Source organism: Poecilia reticulata, chromosome 16 (genome assembly GCF_904066995.2).
Source record: "Poecilia reticulata chromosome 16, P_reticulata-male-v2, whole genome shotgun sequence".
Classification (NCBI taxonomy): domain Eukaryota; kingdom Metazoa; phylum Chordata; class Actinopteri; order Cyprinodontiformes; family Poeciliidae; genus Poecilia; species Poecilia reticulata.
The window spans coordinates 7,872,637-7,888,336 of NC_088845.1; the positions used below are offsets into that span (position 1 = coordinate 7,872,637).

The 15,700-nt window shown below is 36.2% G+C and overlaps 1 protein-coding gene across 4 annotated transcripts in view; it reads left to right on the plus strand.

Moving 5' to 3' along the window:
- rftn1b (raftlin, lipid raft linker 1b) overlaps window positions 1-15,700 on the plus strand; it is a 140,297-nt gene that overhangs the window by 64,075 nt on the left and 60,522 nt on the right. For all 4 annotated transcript variants that reach the window (XM_017309614.2, XM_017309613.2, XM_017309612.2 and 1 more), the window contains one exon: window positions 10,601-10,709. In XM_017309614.2, coding sequence (XP_017165103.1) covers window positions 10,601-10,709 — 109 coding nt within the window. The remainder of the gene's footprint in view (window positions 1-10,600; window positions 10,710-15,700) is intronic.

A 15,700-nucleotide genomic window follows, 5' to 3' on the forward strand; every position in this document is an offset into this window, starting at 1 on the left:
AGACTCCGACTTTTTCTGAGGAGTAGAGGGGTACAGGGAAGATTTTAACTTTTAAACAAAAAAGTTAATGTATTAGATATAAGTCATAATGCAAAACTTTTTGAAGCAGGAGAAGATGAGGCGTATGAAAACTGATAAATTTTTTATTCAGGACCTATGACAAATTTAAATACTTTCATTTTCAGTCTTTGGGAGAAAATTCAGGGTTTATTTATTATGAAAAAAGTCTGAGGAGAATTATGTGCTTATTCTGTGTGTTGTGTAAATTAAGGGTAGGTCCTATAGAAAGGAAAGACGACGCACTGTTTGAAGGAAGACAACATGCTTATTTTATGAGATATAAAAATTTTACATGTGGAGAGGGAGTTTAAATCAAAGGTTTACTGAATATTTCACTGCAGGTTCAGAATCAGACGTTTGGGTTCAATTAGAACAATCCGTATTGAAAATATGAGATAAAATAAATCTAACTTTATCTGGGATTATGTAAAAACCTTTTAAATGATCAAACTTCTAAATCAGTCATTGTAAGAACAACTCTATCTACAATTTAACTCTCTGAGACGCATTTTGAGTTTGTATTGTGCTCCTGTTGTAAATAAAGTGATGATCTCAAAAAAGGGTTTGGATTTTTTCAAATCTGCAATCAAAAATCTTTAAGGTAAAATTGATCACTATCAAAAATCCTGCTATTTTTGTTAGCTGAAAATTGCAACAAAAATGGCACCTGTAATGATTTTCATTTTTAAAAAGTGCAGAATCTGCCAAGTTGTTTTTGTACAACTTAAATTATTTAACTATACACTTGGTTTGGACACTTTTTGCATTCAAAAGTTTTGTAATTCTTCATAGATTTAGTTGTGCTATATTTAAGAAATGCCCTTTAAGCTGCTACATCTCCATTTTGTAACCATTAGTGTAAAATGGTTTCCTGCTGCTGTAGAAGCACCTACTGGTTTGTAGACAAGTCTCGGTTATAAAGGACTCTGGTTGTAATGAGCTACTGTTGCTTATCTGCCATCTTGAGAAAATCTGTCGATTCTCGTCTGACCTCTGACATCAACAAGGCATTTCTGCTCACACAGCTGTCGCTCACTGCATTTTTCCTCTTTGCTGGAGCATTTTCTGTAAATCTGAGAGATGCATGGACATTCTAGCAGATCAGCAGCTTCTGAAATACTGTCTGGTGCCATGAACCAGCTCATGCTCAAAGCCACTTAAATCCCGATTCTTCCCCATTTTGAAGCTCAGGTCTGGATGTCTAAATCCATCGAGTTTCTGTCACTTTATTGTCTGATTTTCTATTTGTGTTAACAAAAGATGTAGCTAGTAAAGTAAACAGTAATGGTACGTCCATAATGTTTAAAAAATAGGTTTATTTTTGTTTCATTTCTCAATAATTTTATATAAAAAACATTTAAACTTTTTCTTTCTTCGAGGACAGGTTTACAAACTCATCTCTTATTTAAACGCCACTCTCCATGTTTAGTGCAGAAAATAATCTCACTCTCCAGAAGCTCACAATAACATCTACTGCAAAAGGACTTCATAAATACTGAGTCATTATGATGCTCAAAGAATATATGTAGATAAAATAAAGGAAACCTTATTAGCTTTCAGTTCCTGTGTTTCTGTATCATTTTATAATTATTACTTGTGCTGGAAACCTTTTTCAGGATCCAATGTTACTCACACAAACCTGTCCCCACATCACTTAGTTCTGCAAAAACAGACAACAAAAACATTGATTCTAAAATAAAAAAGAAAAGAAAAGCAGCAGCCGAATCGACTGGATCTCTACTTTATTTAATGGCTTGAAAAAGACTCTGTGGGAAGGAAAATAGAAATCTAAGAGAATCAGTGAGAGATGGAGTAAAGAGGACAGTGGGAGAATGAATGTGATCACCAAAAAAAAGAGACAGAGATTGAGTGAAAGGTGCAGAGGAGTCTAAGCGACCGAATGCAGGGCCGAGGCTTTATCTCCAGTATGTGTCACTGCAGAGACAGCTGCTCACATCAGCACCAGCCCACGGGAATCCAAATCTCCACCAAGGGCGAAAATGGACAAAAGACGGAGCCTTTTAACCTGCTCAGTGTAGCTAGCAGAGCCAGAAGAAACAAGTTAAAATAAGCTTAGGTTGTAATACAATAATACTGTTTCTGAGGGAAGCGAATAATAGAAGAAATAATGATTTGCATACCTGCAGTAGTTTTAAAAAATCTGTTTACTTTATAGCCGGAGCTAATCTCATCAAAATGTTTACAGTGAAAGAACCAATGAGCAAACAAAACAAACAAAAAAAACTAGTTACATTTACTCAATTACATTTACTTGAGTAACTGTTCTGGGGAAAAAAACAACAAAAAAAAACTTTTAGGAGTACTTTTGCTCCTAAAAGTACTCCTATACTTTTTAAATTTTCTTGAGTAATTTTATTATGAAGTATCTGTATTTTTACTCGAGCATCATTTCTGGATTTTCTACCCACTGGATGAAAAACAAACACGTTTTACCCTAAAATTCACCAAACACAGACACACACCTGCAGTTTTTGTTAAAGTCTCATCAGTTTTTTATTGAAAAAACTGATTTGTAAAATTTTCTTTTACCTGATTTTGTTGTTTTTGTTACTTATAAGAATTATTTTCATTTTTGTCCTAGAAATACCAAAATTTCCACTTACTTTATATTTTAGTCCGTCTGATGATGTAATCTTTAAATATTAATGATTGATAATTTCATCAATTGCTCAGCATTTCAGTAAACTTTTTACCAAATACTTTTTTTTTTACTCTTACTTAAGTAATTTCTTGGATGGCTACTTTTTACCTTTACTTGAGCAAACATAAGTTAAGGTAGAAATAGTCTTACATTGAATACAATGTTTGGGTACCCTACTCGCCTCTGCTTTTATCACCATTTCAAACACAGTGGAGACAGAAGATGCAAAAAAGAAAAACAACTTTAACACTGGAACATCTCTTGAGTTTAATGTAGCTGAGGAAATGTATCAAAAAAGCAAGTATAGCTGACAGAATATCCTGAGAAACTCTAAATGGTTACCCTGACCTTCAATGGAAATTTAGCGACACATTTTTCTTCAGCAATGCAAGAATGTTGAGACTTATTTCTATGCACAAAAAGCTTAGATGTAACTTTTTTTAATTTTATTTTTACCACAATGCACTGTTTCAAATGCTGTCTTTTACACTTTGGTGTTACGTGTACCAGGTACATTGTTCCAGACATTAACACACAGCTTTGTTAGCCTTAGTTCTTTGGCCATTCTCTTTTTGAGACAGAAACTTTTTCATTCAACCTCTAAATTTACTTTAGTGTAGAATGATACGTTATTTGTACCCGAGTGACAACAGCATATTGAATTGAAGCACATAGAATTAACAATTATAATGAAATAAGATGGCACAAATAAACTAAAATTATATACTTTCACATCATTTGTCCCAAGTGTTGTTTTGTCTACCGTTTTGTCAAATAGGGAAATTATACTTTTAAGTTGCATAATTTTGTAAATGAAAGCTGAATAATCCCCTTCTTACTGGTTTTGCTTTAATTAAGGAAGTTAAATTTGGTCAAATTGTATAAGTTTCCAACTTGTGTGCCTGACTCTAGTGCACTAAGTATAGTTAAGTTTTTAAAGTTTGTATCCTGACAGTTAGTGCTGCAAATGTAAATCAATGCCACAACATTCCTTGCCAAGCAGGTTATAACCTTAAATGTCTCTGATGGTCATTTGTCCTTGGTGATGGTAACGACCTTCTGCCAAGAGGAATATAAAAAAAAAAACTTACAATGGAGATATAATGGATTGGACTGAATGAAAATTTAAAATGTCAACTGTCAAATTTCTCAGTGTTCAATTTGGTTACGATGGTCTGGGGTTACAGTTCAGCAGGCAGTGTCTGATGGGGTATATTCATCATTATGGGTAATTGCAAAGAGCTCCTGTGTGCTCCGGCTGCGGGAAAGTGAAGGATGAAAGACGGAGATTGGTTCAGAGAGAAGACGAAGGAGAAGGAAAATAAAAAAGTACAACCGCAAAACCATTAGAGTGGATTCGCTTGGCTGAAATTATTCATGAATCTGGGAAAATGTGACATTAGAATAGGTGTTCTGTATTATTAAAGTGCCACAATGGCAGAGTGCTAAATATGAGTTCAGATGCTCCCTGACTGTGTCGTCATAGCAATAGATGATAGGCCTGACATGATTTTTGTTCTGTATGCGAAAGGCCAGAAAAAGAATGAGTGTTTTTATTAATTCAGCGAGCAAAAAGGTTTTATCCACTCCTGAGGTTCTTTCTGCATCATGACAGAAAAAGCTTTTGTTGGATTGAGAAAATGCAATTAAGCACTCTTCAAGTAATTTCCAGACATGGGGAGCATCAGGGTAATAAATCTAAAGCATTCCAGTCGATGTCTGGTTGGAATGTGTTGGAGAGTAAAGGGAGAGATATTATTCCAAAGATTAAAGATTAGTTAAAATTACTACAGTTACACAAAATCTCATTGAAGTTATGCAAGCAATTAATTAATAAAGGTAAACAAATATGCCTGACTCTATTTTGTGAAAGATACCTTTTCAATTCATCAAACAAAAGAAAATTGAAACTATTAAATCAGAGAAGATGATAAAAGTCATTGAGGTTTTCTTTGTAAGAATTAAACATTGTATTTTCTAATGAGCAAACAAAAGTCTGATACATTTATATTTATATTTGATCAAACTTTTGCATTGCATTTAGGTTTAAGCCTGTTGAAGCTGTTTTAACTTGAGCTGAGCATCTCTGTTTAAGATATTAAAATGAACATAATTAAGGACAGTTTTAGCACAACTAATAGTGTTTGGCACAACAAGTGAAAGTTTTCATTCCAATACTTTTTGGTTAATGACTTAATAAATTACTTTTAATACATTTGAATTACGATGACATAGTTTCCTAGATTTAGTGAAAAAAACGTTGTGGCTTTACTTTTTTAAATCACCCCACTGTTCAAAATGTCAGAATTACCAGCAGCTTTACTCTTTATAGTCTTTTAAGACATGAAGCCATATCATCGTCATAATCACCAAAATGAGGCTTCATCACATACGTCTCTGTAATTAACCTATACATTTTCTTATAATTTGTAAACTAACCCTTTATTGCATAGTGGTCACTGCAGTGGACAGCTATCTAAAAACAATTGTTTTTTTTGTGTTTCTTGAGGATTTTTATGTTATAAATACACACAGACCACTGAAGTGGACACTATGCATCATAAAATACACAGTCAACTACTGGCCATCAGCTGCAAGTGCAAGAAAAGTTTTGTTAAAACCAACATGGCAGACAGACAAAAAAAAACAACTCAGGAATATCCAGCCCCTCCTTCTACTGTAGAGTACGGAAAAAAAAATATTGTGACATCAAGTAACCCAGACTAATGATGTATTTTCCAAATTACAACTTTGTATTTGGAGAAAATTACAACTGATCACCTAGAAAAAAATATTTTAAAAAAATGTTTTTTCCCGCCTTTTTTTAATCCCTTAAAAAAAATCAAAAACTCTTTGGAAAAAAATCCTGACACAATTCATGCAGGAAAGAGTTATGATACGGATATATATTTAGTAGTATAATAATCTGTTAGATGCAGCTGTATATTCAGAACATTTCCCTGCTCCATTCTTCACAGTCAAATCATTCCCAAACGGGAATCCACACCACTGGTGTCAGACGTGCATGAAAAAATATTATGTCACTATGAATATAGCTGGTGGCCGGCGCTCTGAAGGGCAACGCTGATTTTTTCTCTCCTATCTTCAATTCTGTTCAGACGTGTTGATGGGTCTTATAAAGCTTTCCATGGCTGAAGTCCAGTAGTCTGTTAAATCTTGGGCCACTTCAGCTTGATGCAGTCAATGTGCGTGAACAGCATTCACTGGCGCACATCAATTTCTGAGATTCATCTGAGTGCTCCCAGTGTGCGCTCAACTTTATTTCCCTTCCTTGTGGGGTTCTTCATAGCATAAATCTGACATTGAGTCTTCATATCCAGCATCTAGACCAGTGGTCCCCAAACTTTTTCACTTTTTCCTGTGAGGGCCAGATAACTTTTCCCTTCTCTGGTGGGGGGCCGGAGTCAGTTTGTAACAGAAGAAGTGTTACACGTTTATCACCTGCGCTGCCGGAAATTGTTGGGTGGGGTTGAAGGTTAAAAGGTTAATACTGCTCAAGAGGGGGGGGGAGGGGAGTTCGGGGGGGCGTTACTCGATTGATTTTTACCCAGAAAGCACATGGGCAAAAACCGTTAGTGAAACTGTCACTGGGACTGACTAGTATATATTCCATTGAGGGAAGGTAACTTTAACATATGAATTCCTCATATGTTAACATAAAGGCTCGTTTTGAAGTATAAGCTGCTACTTACAGGCATTGCTTCAAAGAGCTCGACCTGGATGCTAGCAAACAACCGTACTGATTAAATAACATGAAAGTCAAGCAGTTCCCTAAAAGTCCAACAGATGGCAGCAATGTGCCATGCAAAACAAAACACCCACAGTTTACAGGACACACTTCCTGGAGATATGGAAATATATGAAAAGAAATCTGAATGCTCTCTGGTATTGTTCAGGGATGCCTCCGGACCAAATGTGGAGGCAGGCCGTAGCTTGGGGACCACTGATCTAGACAGTAACCATGGCAGCAAATTTATTTGAAAACTATTTAAAAATGAGCTAAAACTGAATTGGATCAAGGGATTTAGAAGAACTAAAGTATATGCAAAGATTAAACTATATTGAATTTAGTTCAAAATTTACAAAAAAAACCAAATAATTCATAAACAAGACTCCATTTCAAACTCCAGCGAACACACGGTAATTTGAAACCAAAGATTAAAGAAGCGACGTGGCCGCTGCGTTGCTGAACAACTCCCAGAGCGAGCCATTAACAGGCAACAATTAGTTTCTATGTGAGCGTGCGGCTCCGGTGGGAGCGATTAGTCCGTCACAAGGTGTTTCACGGCACAACAAAGAAGTCGACCCATCTGGGTCAGGAGGAAGGGGAGTGAAGCAGGTGTACTCGCCCAGAGGGGAGCTTCAGGTAGGTGGGCAGGCAAACAGGCATTTGACACCCTTCTAACCACATGAGGCCTCAGAGGTTGACAGCTGGTGCTGCACGATGCATGAAAAGTCATTGTTTCACATGGAGAAGATGGACTGCAGGTGATGCAGCTGCTATTTTTAACCCGGAGGCTCCCTGCAGGAACAAATGCTCCATTTAAGTCTTTCTTCTATTTCTCTGTTCTTCTGCCTACAGAGATTTGTTTCCATTAGCGATGGTCCAAAATCATTTTTTCACCCACTTTTTTTTATCTAGTTACTTTATGTTGCGCAAAACTATTGATTGCATTGAAAGAAATCAAATTAAGCTTAAGTGGCAATTGTGGGTTTAAAAAGTCCCTGAGCCACACTGAATCATTTTTCCTTCATTGTTAGATTAGTAATGATCAAGTAGAGTGTTTCTTTCTTTGCCAATTTTTTTATTTATTATTTTGGCTAAAGTTATTTATTTTATTTTACCCTTTGAAGGCTCTCTGAACTGGCAGTATAAAGGGACAAACTGGATTATGTAAGATTGTTTATACTTTAAAGAATGGAAACGTTTGTAGTTTACTAAGGTCAGCATCTCTGCCACTTTTAAAGCTTTTTTTTTTTTTTCTAAAAATGGCGCCTGGGGCACAGCTCAGCCAGGTGGTTATGATTTATCTCGTGACCAACTGGGAATAAGGGAACCTTTATTGTCCGAGCCGTGAGGCTGCTGCTCTTATGGGGTGTTAAGAATTCAATGTATGCGAAACAGGAGCCATTTCTCGGGTCATAATAACTGTTCCATCATGGAAAATTAGAAATTTAAAACTGAGCATGTCCATTTTCTTGGTTGGAATGACAATAGAGCAATCACAGTCACTGTCAAACTTTCAAACCAATAATTGTTCCACCAGCTCAGCATTAGAGGCTAAAATGTCCCCTGAATCAGTTGAATAGGCCTAAATTTACAAGTACAGCAAAATTTAGGCTTTTTGAAAAAGAAGAAAGCGAAAGCTCATCAAGCAAATCCTTAAAAGGGAACTGAAAGGAGGAGAACGAAAGCCTGTTGTGTTCCCCAGTTTCCTTTGAATATCAACGAGTCCTTTGTGCCTCAAAAGTCTTCCAGTGTGGACTTTAAAGGGCCTCTTGAAAAGGGCAATTTTACCAGTAAGAGGTTGAACCAGCCATAAAGAAAAAAAACTAAAAAGTTTTTGATTATACTCTTGCTGTTTTAGTTTATTTTTATATTTTGTGCATATTTAAGGAGATATAATTGTTAGTTTTTATACAGATGCAATGGAGTTCAACTGATAGCTTGAAATAAACACAATATTGTTGTTTTTACCAATAGTGGTCAGAAATGATCCGTCTGGGGTTGTAGTTTATTTTTAGAAAGGTAGACTGACTCTAAGCTGAAGTCATCACAGCGCTTACACTTTTATGGTAAAGTTTAATCGAACATTTATTCATATTTCAGCATGAACGCCACACGATTTCTTCATTAGTACCAATATTATGGTCAAACTTATACTAGACTAAAAGTGCAACGTTGCCACACATTTTTTGTAGCATAAACATAAATGAGAAGATATGCATCACTCTCATGTCATTTCCTTACAGGAACCACATTGCATTTTTATTTTTCCTCAGAATCAAGACTGTAACAAGGCAACAAAACATGTTTGATTTAATATTACATAATATACCTGGAAACATCTGAATTATACAAAGCAAGACAAATAACCAGCATCCAGATGTGCGAAACAGCCTCATCAGCTTATCTGTAGAGGTTTGTGTGCAGAAAGTTTCTGTACAGATAACAGAATATATACTTATAAATATTACAACATTTGTTGGTGGTTAAAGGAAGTAGAATATTACCTTCTAGCTGCATTTATGAGCTAAACATCATGTTCATTTTTATTGCAACTAATAATGTGTGGCACAACGAACAGCGGTTTAAATTCCAGTAAATTTTGGTTAATGATAAATTTGCATGAATTTGGATTATGACGACATATTGTAGTTGATACCTAGATTTAGTGAAAACTGAAATTTTGTGGCTTTGCTTTTATGCAATGATTCATTCAACTTTTCAAGATGCTAAAATTACCAGCAGCTTTACACTTTATAGTCTTCTCAATCATGCAGCCATTTTAGGGAAAAAAAGTGAAATACTTGGAGTCCTACAGGTATATTTCTGTATTAAAACTGCTTTTTAATTGGTCTGATGTAACATTCTTAACTTAGAATTGTGATTTTTTTAGCATAAATGATCATAATCACAAAAATGAAAAGTTTGATCACATAAGTCTCTGTGTAATTAATCTATAAATGTTGTTTTAGTTTGTAAATTAAGTTACTGTATATATATTCTTATATATTCTGAAGTTTTTGACCTCTTCCTGTGTCACTCTTTACAGTCACAGCATTCTCAAATATGCAAATCAAGATGAATAATCCGTATCCGATAGTGCAAAACAGGTTTGTGTGCAGAAAGTTCCTGTGTAGGTAACAGAATATAGGATTTTGTTTTTTACTTGTTATAAATATTGCAGGATTTGCTGGTGGTTAAAGGAAGTAGAAGAGGAAAAAAATCTATGTTGCTCAGCATTTGGGAATCACTGATAGAAACATAGACGTAGGGAGGGACTCAGACTCTGGGGGGAGTCCTTGCGTGATGTAGGAAACTTCTATTTCGACCTTTAATAGTCACACCAGCCTGCATGCATGCATCTCTTGACCTCTCTCACATCAGGTGTCCATGTAGAGCCAGAGGCCATTGAGAGTGCACACACACATTCACACACACACACACGGTCTGCTGCACGCTAAGGGAAGCCGTGGGTGTGGGGGCTTCTTTCACTTGTCAACAGGATGAGAAGCAGGGATGATAGAAGCTGGAGCATTACTCTCCTCTGGCCTAGCTCTGGGATTTCCTCAGCTGTACATAGAAGGAAAATGCAGCATTATATGAATAGATTTTTACCCCCCATCCTCTCTTCAAAAATACTTTGCTGGCCTCAGCAGGGAAGTCTGTGAGGAGAAAGCATGAAGACTGGATTTGCATTGAATTTCCTCCATTCTGTGTGTGTGTGTGTGTGCGTGCACGCGCGTGTGTAGGCGTGTGTGTGCTGTGTGTGTGTGTGTGCGTGCACGCGCGTGTGTAGGCGTGTGTGTGCGCGTGTGTGCTTTTTATTCGTGTGGATCTTTGTTTCACTTGAGTGTATTTTCCCTCTCACCTCCCACAGGGCAGCAATAACATTAACAAAGCATCTTGATGCACTGTAATTTGTTGATACAGGGCTTCTTTGTGTGTTTGATGCCTTTTTGAAGCAGTATTATGACTGCAATTTAATAATCCCAGCCTGCCATTATGCATTTGGATGTGTGTAGATGCCTCGTTCGCTTCCTCTTTGGATCTTTCCTGTGGCCTGGTTGACTGAGAGGTTGGAACTCGTTGTGATTTGTCCTTCTACCCCCAACCCACTGTGGTCTGTGCAGGGTGGAAAGGAGCCAGCCAGTCTGCCCACCAAACAAGCTACTGCTGGAAGAGTGCCTGTCTGCGGAGCAGGTGCCCACTCCCGAGCTCATCCAGGGCTACGTAAAGAAGGTAGGACTGCTTGGCAAACGCCAAGCTGAAGGTTTTGTCAGTCCACACTAGAAAGGAGGAAGCAGGAAGAAAGGATGATGGGGGAAGTGGAGGCTGGAGAAGGGCTTATCGCCTAAACTGGGGAAAGTAACAGATTGTTTACTGAGAGAGAATAAAATACCTCCAACTCAAATAATGCGTAAAGAAAAATGCCAACATGTCCCACTGTGTGAATGCTGATAGAGCAAATATATTCATGCAGATGAGCCGTCTGAGCACATTTCCACCAGAAGTTTGTAATACCTCCCTATAAAGTGGAAAAACAAATAAATCCATACATAAGTTTATAAATAGTAATGTGAAATACTTATTATGCCAATTTAATGAATACTTAATAGAAAAGCTTTTTTTTCTTGCTCATAACAACTTTCAAACATCTTTAACCGTGAAGCTTGTTAAATGCATTGATTTGGTAAAATCTTCACTCTCTTCAAATTGTTTTTGATATTTTTGAAGGATTGAAGGACTTTTCTGACCTCCGATATTCAGTTTTGGAAATCTTACATAATGACAACAATGGTCTGCGTCTTATTTTGCCGAAGGTGTTTTTTGTGTGTGTGTGTGTGTGTGTGTGTGTGTGTGTGTGTGTGTGTGTGTGTGTGTAAATCTGTTAAATGAAGAAAATCATCCTTTGCCAACAAAAGAGGTGGTAATTTTTATGCCAGAATCACTTTTGGCAAAAATGATTTAGGAAGGTGATAATCAAATTTTTGTAATCAGTTTTCAGTCTTATCTATCATTGAGTGGGCCCCTGCAACATCTCTATTTTATTTAACAAAACTAATTGAGAGTTTCCAACTGAGCCTTATGGATCTCTGTCTAGCTGAAGAACTCATTCATGTTCAGATTTGTATAGAAAAATTTCATTTGAATTTCTCAATTCTTCCTTTTTTACAGTTATACGAAGACTAACAGCTCGGTTTGCATTTTAAAGTCCAACATTTAAGATGAAAACAGCTAATTATAACGTGCAGAGATTGAGAGCAGGATTGTTTTCTAAATTCTGACAGATTTTTTGTTTTTTGATTTCTTGAGCTTTTTATGCCTTTTCACAGATTATTTTGTGTTTTACTTGAACTTTTAAATTCTGGTGTGAAGTTCATGTGAAAAGCTCCTGCATATTTACTGCCATGTAACAATATTGACATTTTTAAAACAAAATGTCCCTGCTTTAAGTTTAAAGTGTTTCAGGTTTTTCATAGTTTCCAGCTGAAGGCCAGATTGTCTGTGAACACTTGGGGTTAAGCAGTAAAGTACATTATTTTAGAAGAGTGACAACATAATAGTTATTTTATGTAATTGGTACTTTAAACATAACAAAACATGGGGGAGGTGGCAAAGCGTGGGTACTCCAGGAGATGTCAGTAATAAATTAAAGAGGAAACTCTAAAGGCTTTGATTTTGTTGCCAGTCTGGCTGAATCTAGATCGCTCCGTTTTTGTTCCAGAATAGCCATCAGCCTCAAAGATAACAGGTAAATCACAGTTTTCATCATGTCAGAGCCCCAGTGTTTTAGCTGTGAATTAATCCGATTAGGGTCTAATTCACAGCAGTTTATGTATGATTAGATGCAGGGGAATCAGTGGGAAGCTAAGGAGTAGACAAAGAAGAGGAAAAGAGAGGTTAGCAAAACAAGGAACAAACCTAGAAAAAATGAAAACAGATTTTAGATTAATTCAAACAATTTCCCTGAATTTCTCAGGTGTGTTATTCAGATAATATGATCTGACATTTTTTTCCAATTATTTCTGCTCTGATTTGATCATGATGCTAATAATCTAATTAAGAAAATCTGAAAACAGTTGTGGAGATTTTTTTTTCTCTAAATATTTATCTTGATTCATTTGGAAAAAACTTAGTTATTCTTTTGGTTTACAGCAATTATACTACAATATAACAATTAAAAAATGTTTATTTTACTTCTCTTGATTTAGCCAAGACACTGGGAAATTATATCTTTTTTTTAAAGTTTATTTGATAGGGACAGACACACATCGACATAGACAAACTGAATAAAACAGCAGTCCTATGTTTGCATCATGGTGCAATAGCAACAGCTAATTCGCAGCACTTGTCCCTAGTTGGGCTTTTAAAAAATAAAAAAAAACTCTAAAAATTGAAGTGATTAACATTAAAATAGCACAACATAATGTATACAAACAGAAAAATGTTAAACATCAAAAATGGGTACAGTTCTGTTTTTGACATAACCAGAGTTTAGATTTTTGAACGTACTAAAACTGGTTACAGGCTTTAAATGAACAGGAAGTGAGTTCCAAGCTGCAGATCTTCTCACAGACGCAGCACTTTGAGCAAAAGTGGTTCTTCAAAAGGAGATCTTAAAATTTCCATCCAAAGCTGCTCTGGTAGATCTGCTGTTGCCCTGCAGTCTCTGTATACAATCGCTTAATGGTGTAGGTGCAAGTCCATTTAAACACTTAAAAATCAATTTTAATACATTATAATTTAGAAAATTTGTAAAATCCAAAATGCCAAATTTAGCCAAAAAGTGACAGTGATGGAATCTAATCAGCTTTTGATATAAAACCTTTCAGGCCCGATTATAGAGACTTGCTAATGGTTTGAGTAGTTTGATTAGTCTGAGACCTGACAGTAGCTCCATAGGTAAAATGTGAGGATCAGTGAGGTCAAAAACAACTCTGCACAGTGAAGTGTCAAACAATGTCTAATAATTTTAAAACAATTTATATTCGATCTAACAGTTTTGCAAATTTTATCAACATGGGTCCTAAAATTTAACTGAGCATCCAGAATTATTCCTAAATATTTTTTGTGTGATTCTTGTTCAATAGGGTCCCCATTGATCTGAATATTTAAGGACAGTAATGATGTTTTCTTGATTAAAATGCAAATGCACTTTGTTTTCTTTGTATTGAGAGTTAAGCAAGAATCCTTTAGCCATGATGATAATCTCTGCAGACTGTTCTGAAGTTTTTCACTAACAACAATACCGCTTTTGTGCGATGTATAAACAATGCTGTCATCAGCATACATTTGTGCGATTGACTTCAGGACAAATTTCAGAAAGACTATTAACATACAAACTAAAAAGTACCAGACCTAAGATGGATCCTTGTGGGATCCCTGTTACAATTTTGCAGAAGACAGATTTACTGTTATTAATGACAACGCGATCTTCCAAATATGATTTAAACCAAGACAATGGTTTATATTCCTTTCTATTGGAAATTATCAATACTGCTGAATTTGTGTAGAGAGAATAAATAATGCAAGTGACATTACAGTATTTTAAGAAACCAAATGGATTTCCTTGGTACTTTTTTAAAGTGAAGCAAAGGAAAAATGCTTTCTAGAGGTCTTTTCACTCACTTTGTTTATATTTTTCCATGGCAGCATTGTTCAGCGTGTGTTTTAAAAAAACTGAAAATAGACAACAAAGGCATAAAATAAAGTGCCGAACTGAAAAACGGAAGTACATCTGGAAGCCTTCAAGGACTGGCGATGCTGGCATGTTGTAATAGCTGCAAAGGAATGTGCCAAAATATTTTCTGTGCAAAACTATTTTTAAAAAATTAAATTAAAGCAGGTCATTAGGCTCTCAAAATACTTGGAATTGAAGTATTTCTCAAATATATGATGATAAAACCATAAATTTAATCAGATGTAAAGTGCTGAAATCTATTCCACAGAAATACCTTCAGAAAGCCTTGAGAACTACTGATGGAAGCTGCTTTAAATGAATAAAGAGCATCCGAGTGCTCTGGAGGTGTAATGTAAAGACATGAGAAATGATTCCTCACTTTTGCATATTAGCATAAATCTAGCATTAAGATGTAGAACAGGGTAAATGTAGATAACTCATAGAGATGCATTTCTATACTCAGGATAAAGTGATCCATTAAAAGACTCTGTGGGATGAGAAGCTGGATTCTGCGTTAATAAGGCTTTAAAACACAGCATAGTGTTCAAAAACGCTCCTTTTATGTGTCTGAGCATATTGAAGTAGATAAAATGGATATAATAATGGTGTTTTTCTTTACTCTGGATGAGATAAAAGTAGAATAGAGAGATTTGAATCCCCTTCTGATGATTTAATAATAAACTGACTGTTTAGCTGCTGTTGCTTCACTGCTGCAAAATAGTCAGTTTGAAATGGCACTTCAGATGATATATATGACGTAGCTTATGGTTTGTTTTATTGTGGAAATGTTGCGTCATTATGATTCAGAGCTCCTGCCTGGTCTGTGTTTTACAGTCCAGGATGTGGGCTTTTAAAGGTTCTCCCCCGAACCCTTATGTACATTTTGCCCTTCGATTAGTCATGCAACCACAGTCCTGTAGGACCTCATTACTGTTGGTTATCATTTTAATCTTCTGAGCTGCAGGAGGAACAGGAAGCCTTGCTAGAAATCTATTAAATAGGAAGTGGACATGGATGAGTGGCTGAGGAGTGAGAAACAAAGAGTGTTTTTCTCTGCGTTTGGTCTCTTGAATTCCTTATTTTTTCCCCCCCCTTCCAACACTTTTTCATTCTTCCTCTCATTTATCTTTCCTTTATTCTCCTTACTGACGTAGTCTCTGTCATTATCATTTCAGCTTCTTTTTCTGTCATCTCTGCCTGCTCTGTCTCTCTCCGGGGTTTTCATCCTGACCTTCAGACACCTCCTCCTGGTGCTGCTTTAATAACTTACAGGGGAAATAGGAAATGTGGTCTCAAGTCAAAATTGAAATGGGGTTTTCACCACAGGCTGTTGATATTCCAGTGGCAGTATACGGTAAGCTACTCCCAGAATATTTTTCATCAAATTTGTGCCCTGCATCGCTTTGGTTAATGAAGAGAAATGATGCGATTTCAACCTCGAAACCTCATTTTTGTGACCTAAGGACGATCCCCTTTGAGCCGGTGAAACCTCTCTGTTCATTTAGAATAAGAGGCTCAGAAAAATGCAAATCATTAATTTTACCCTTCA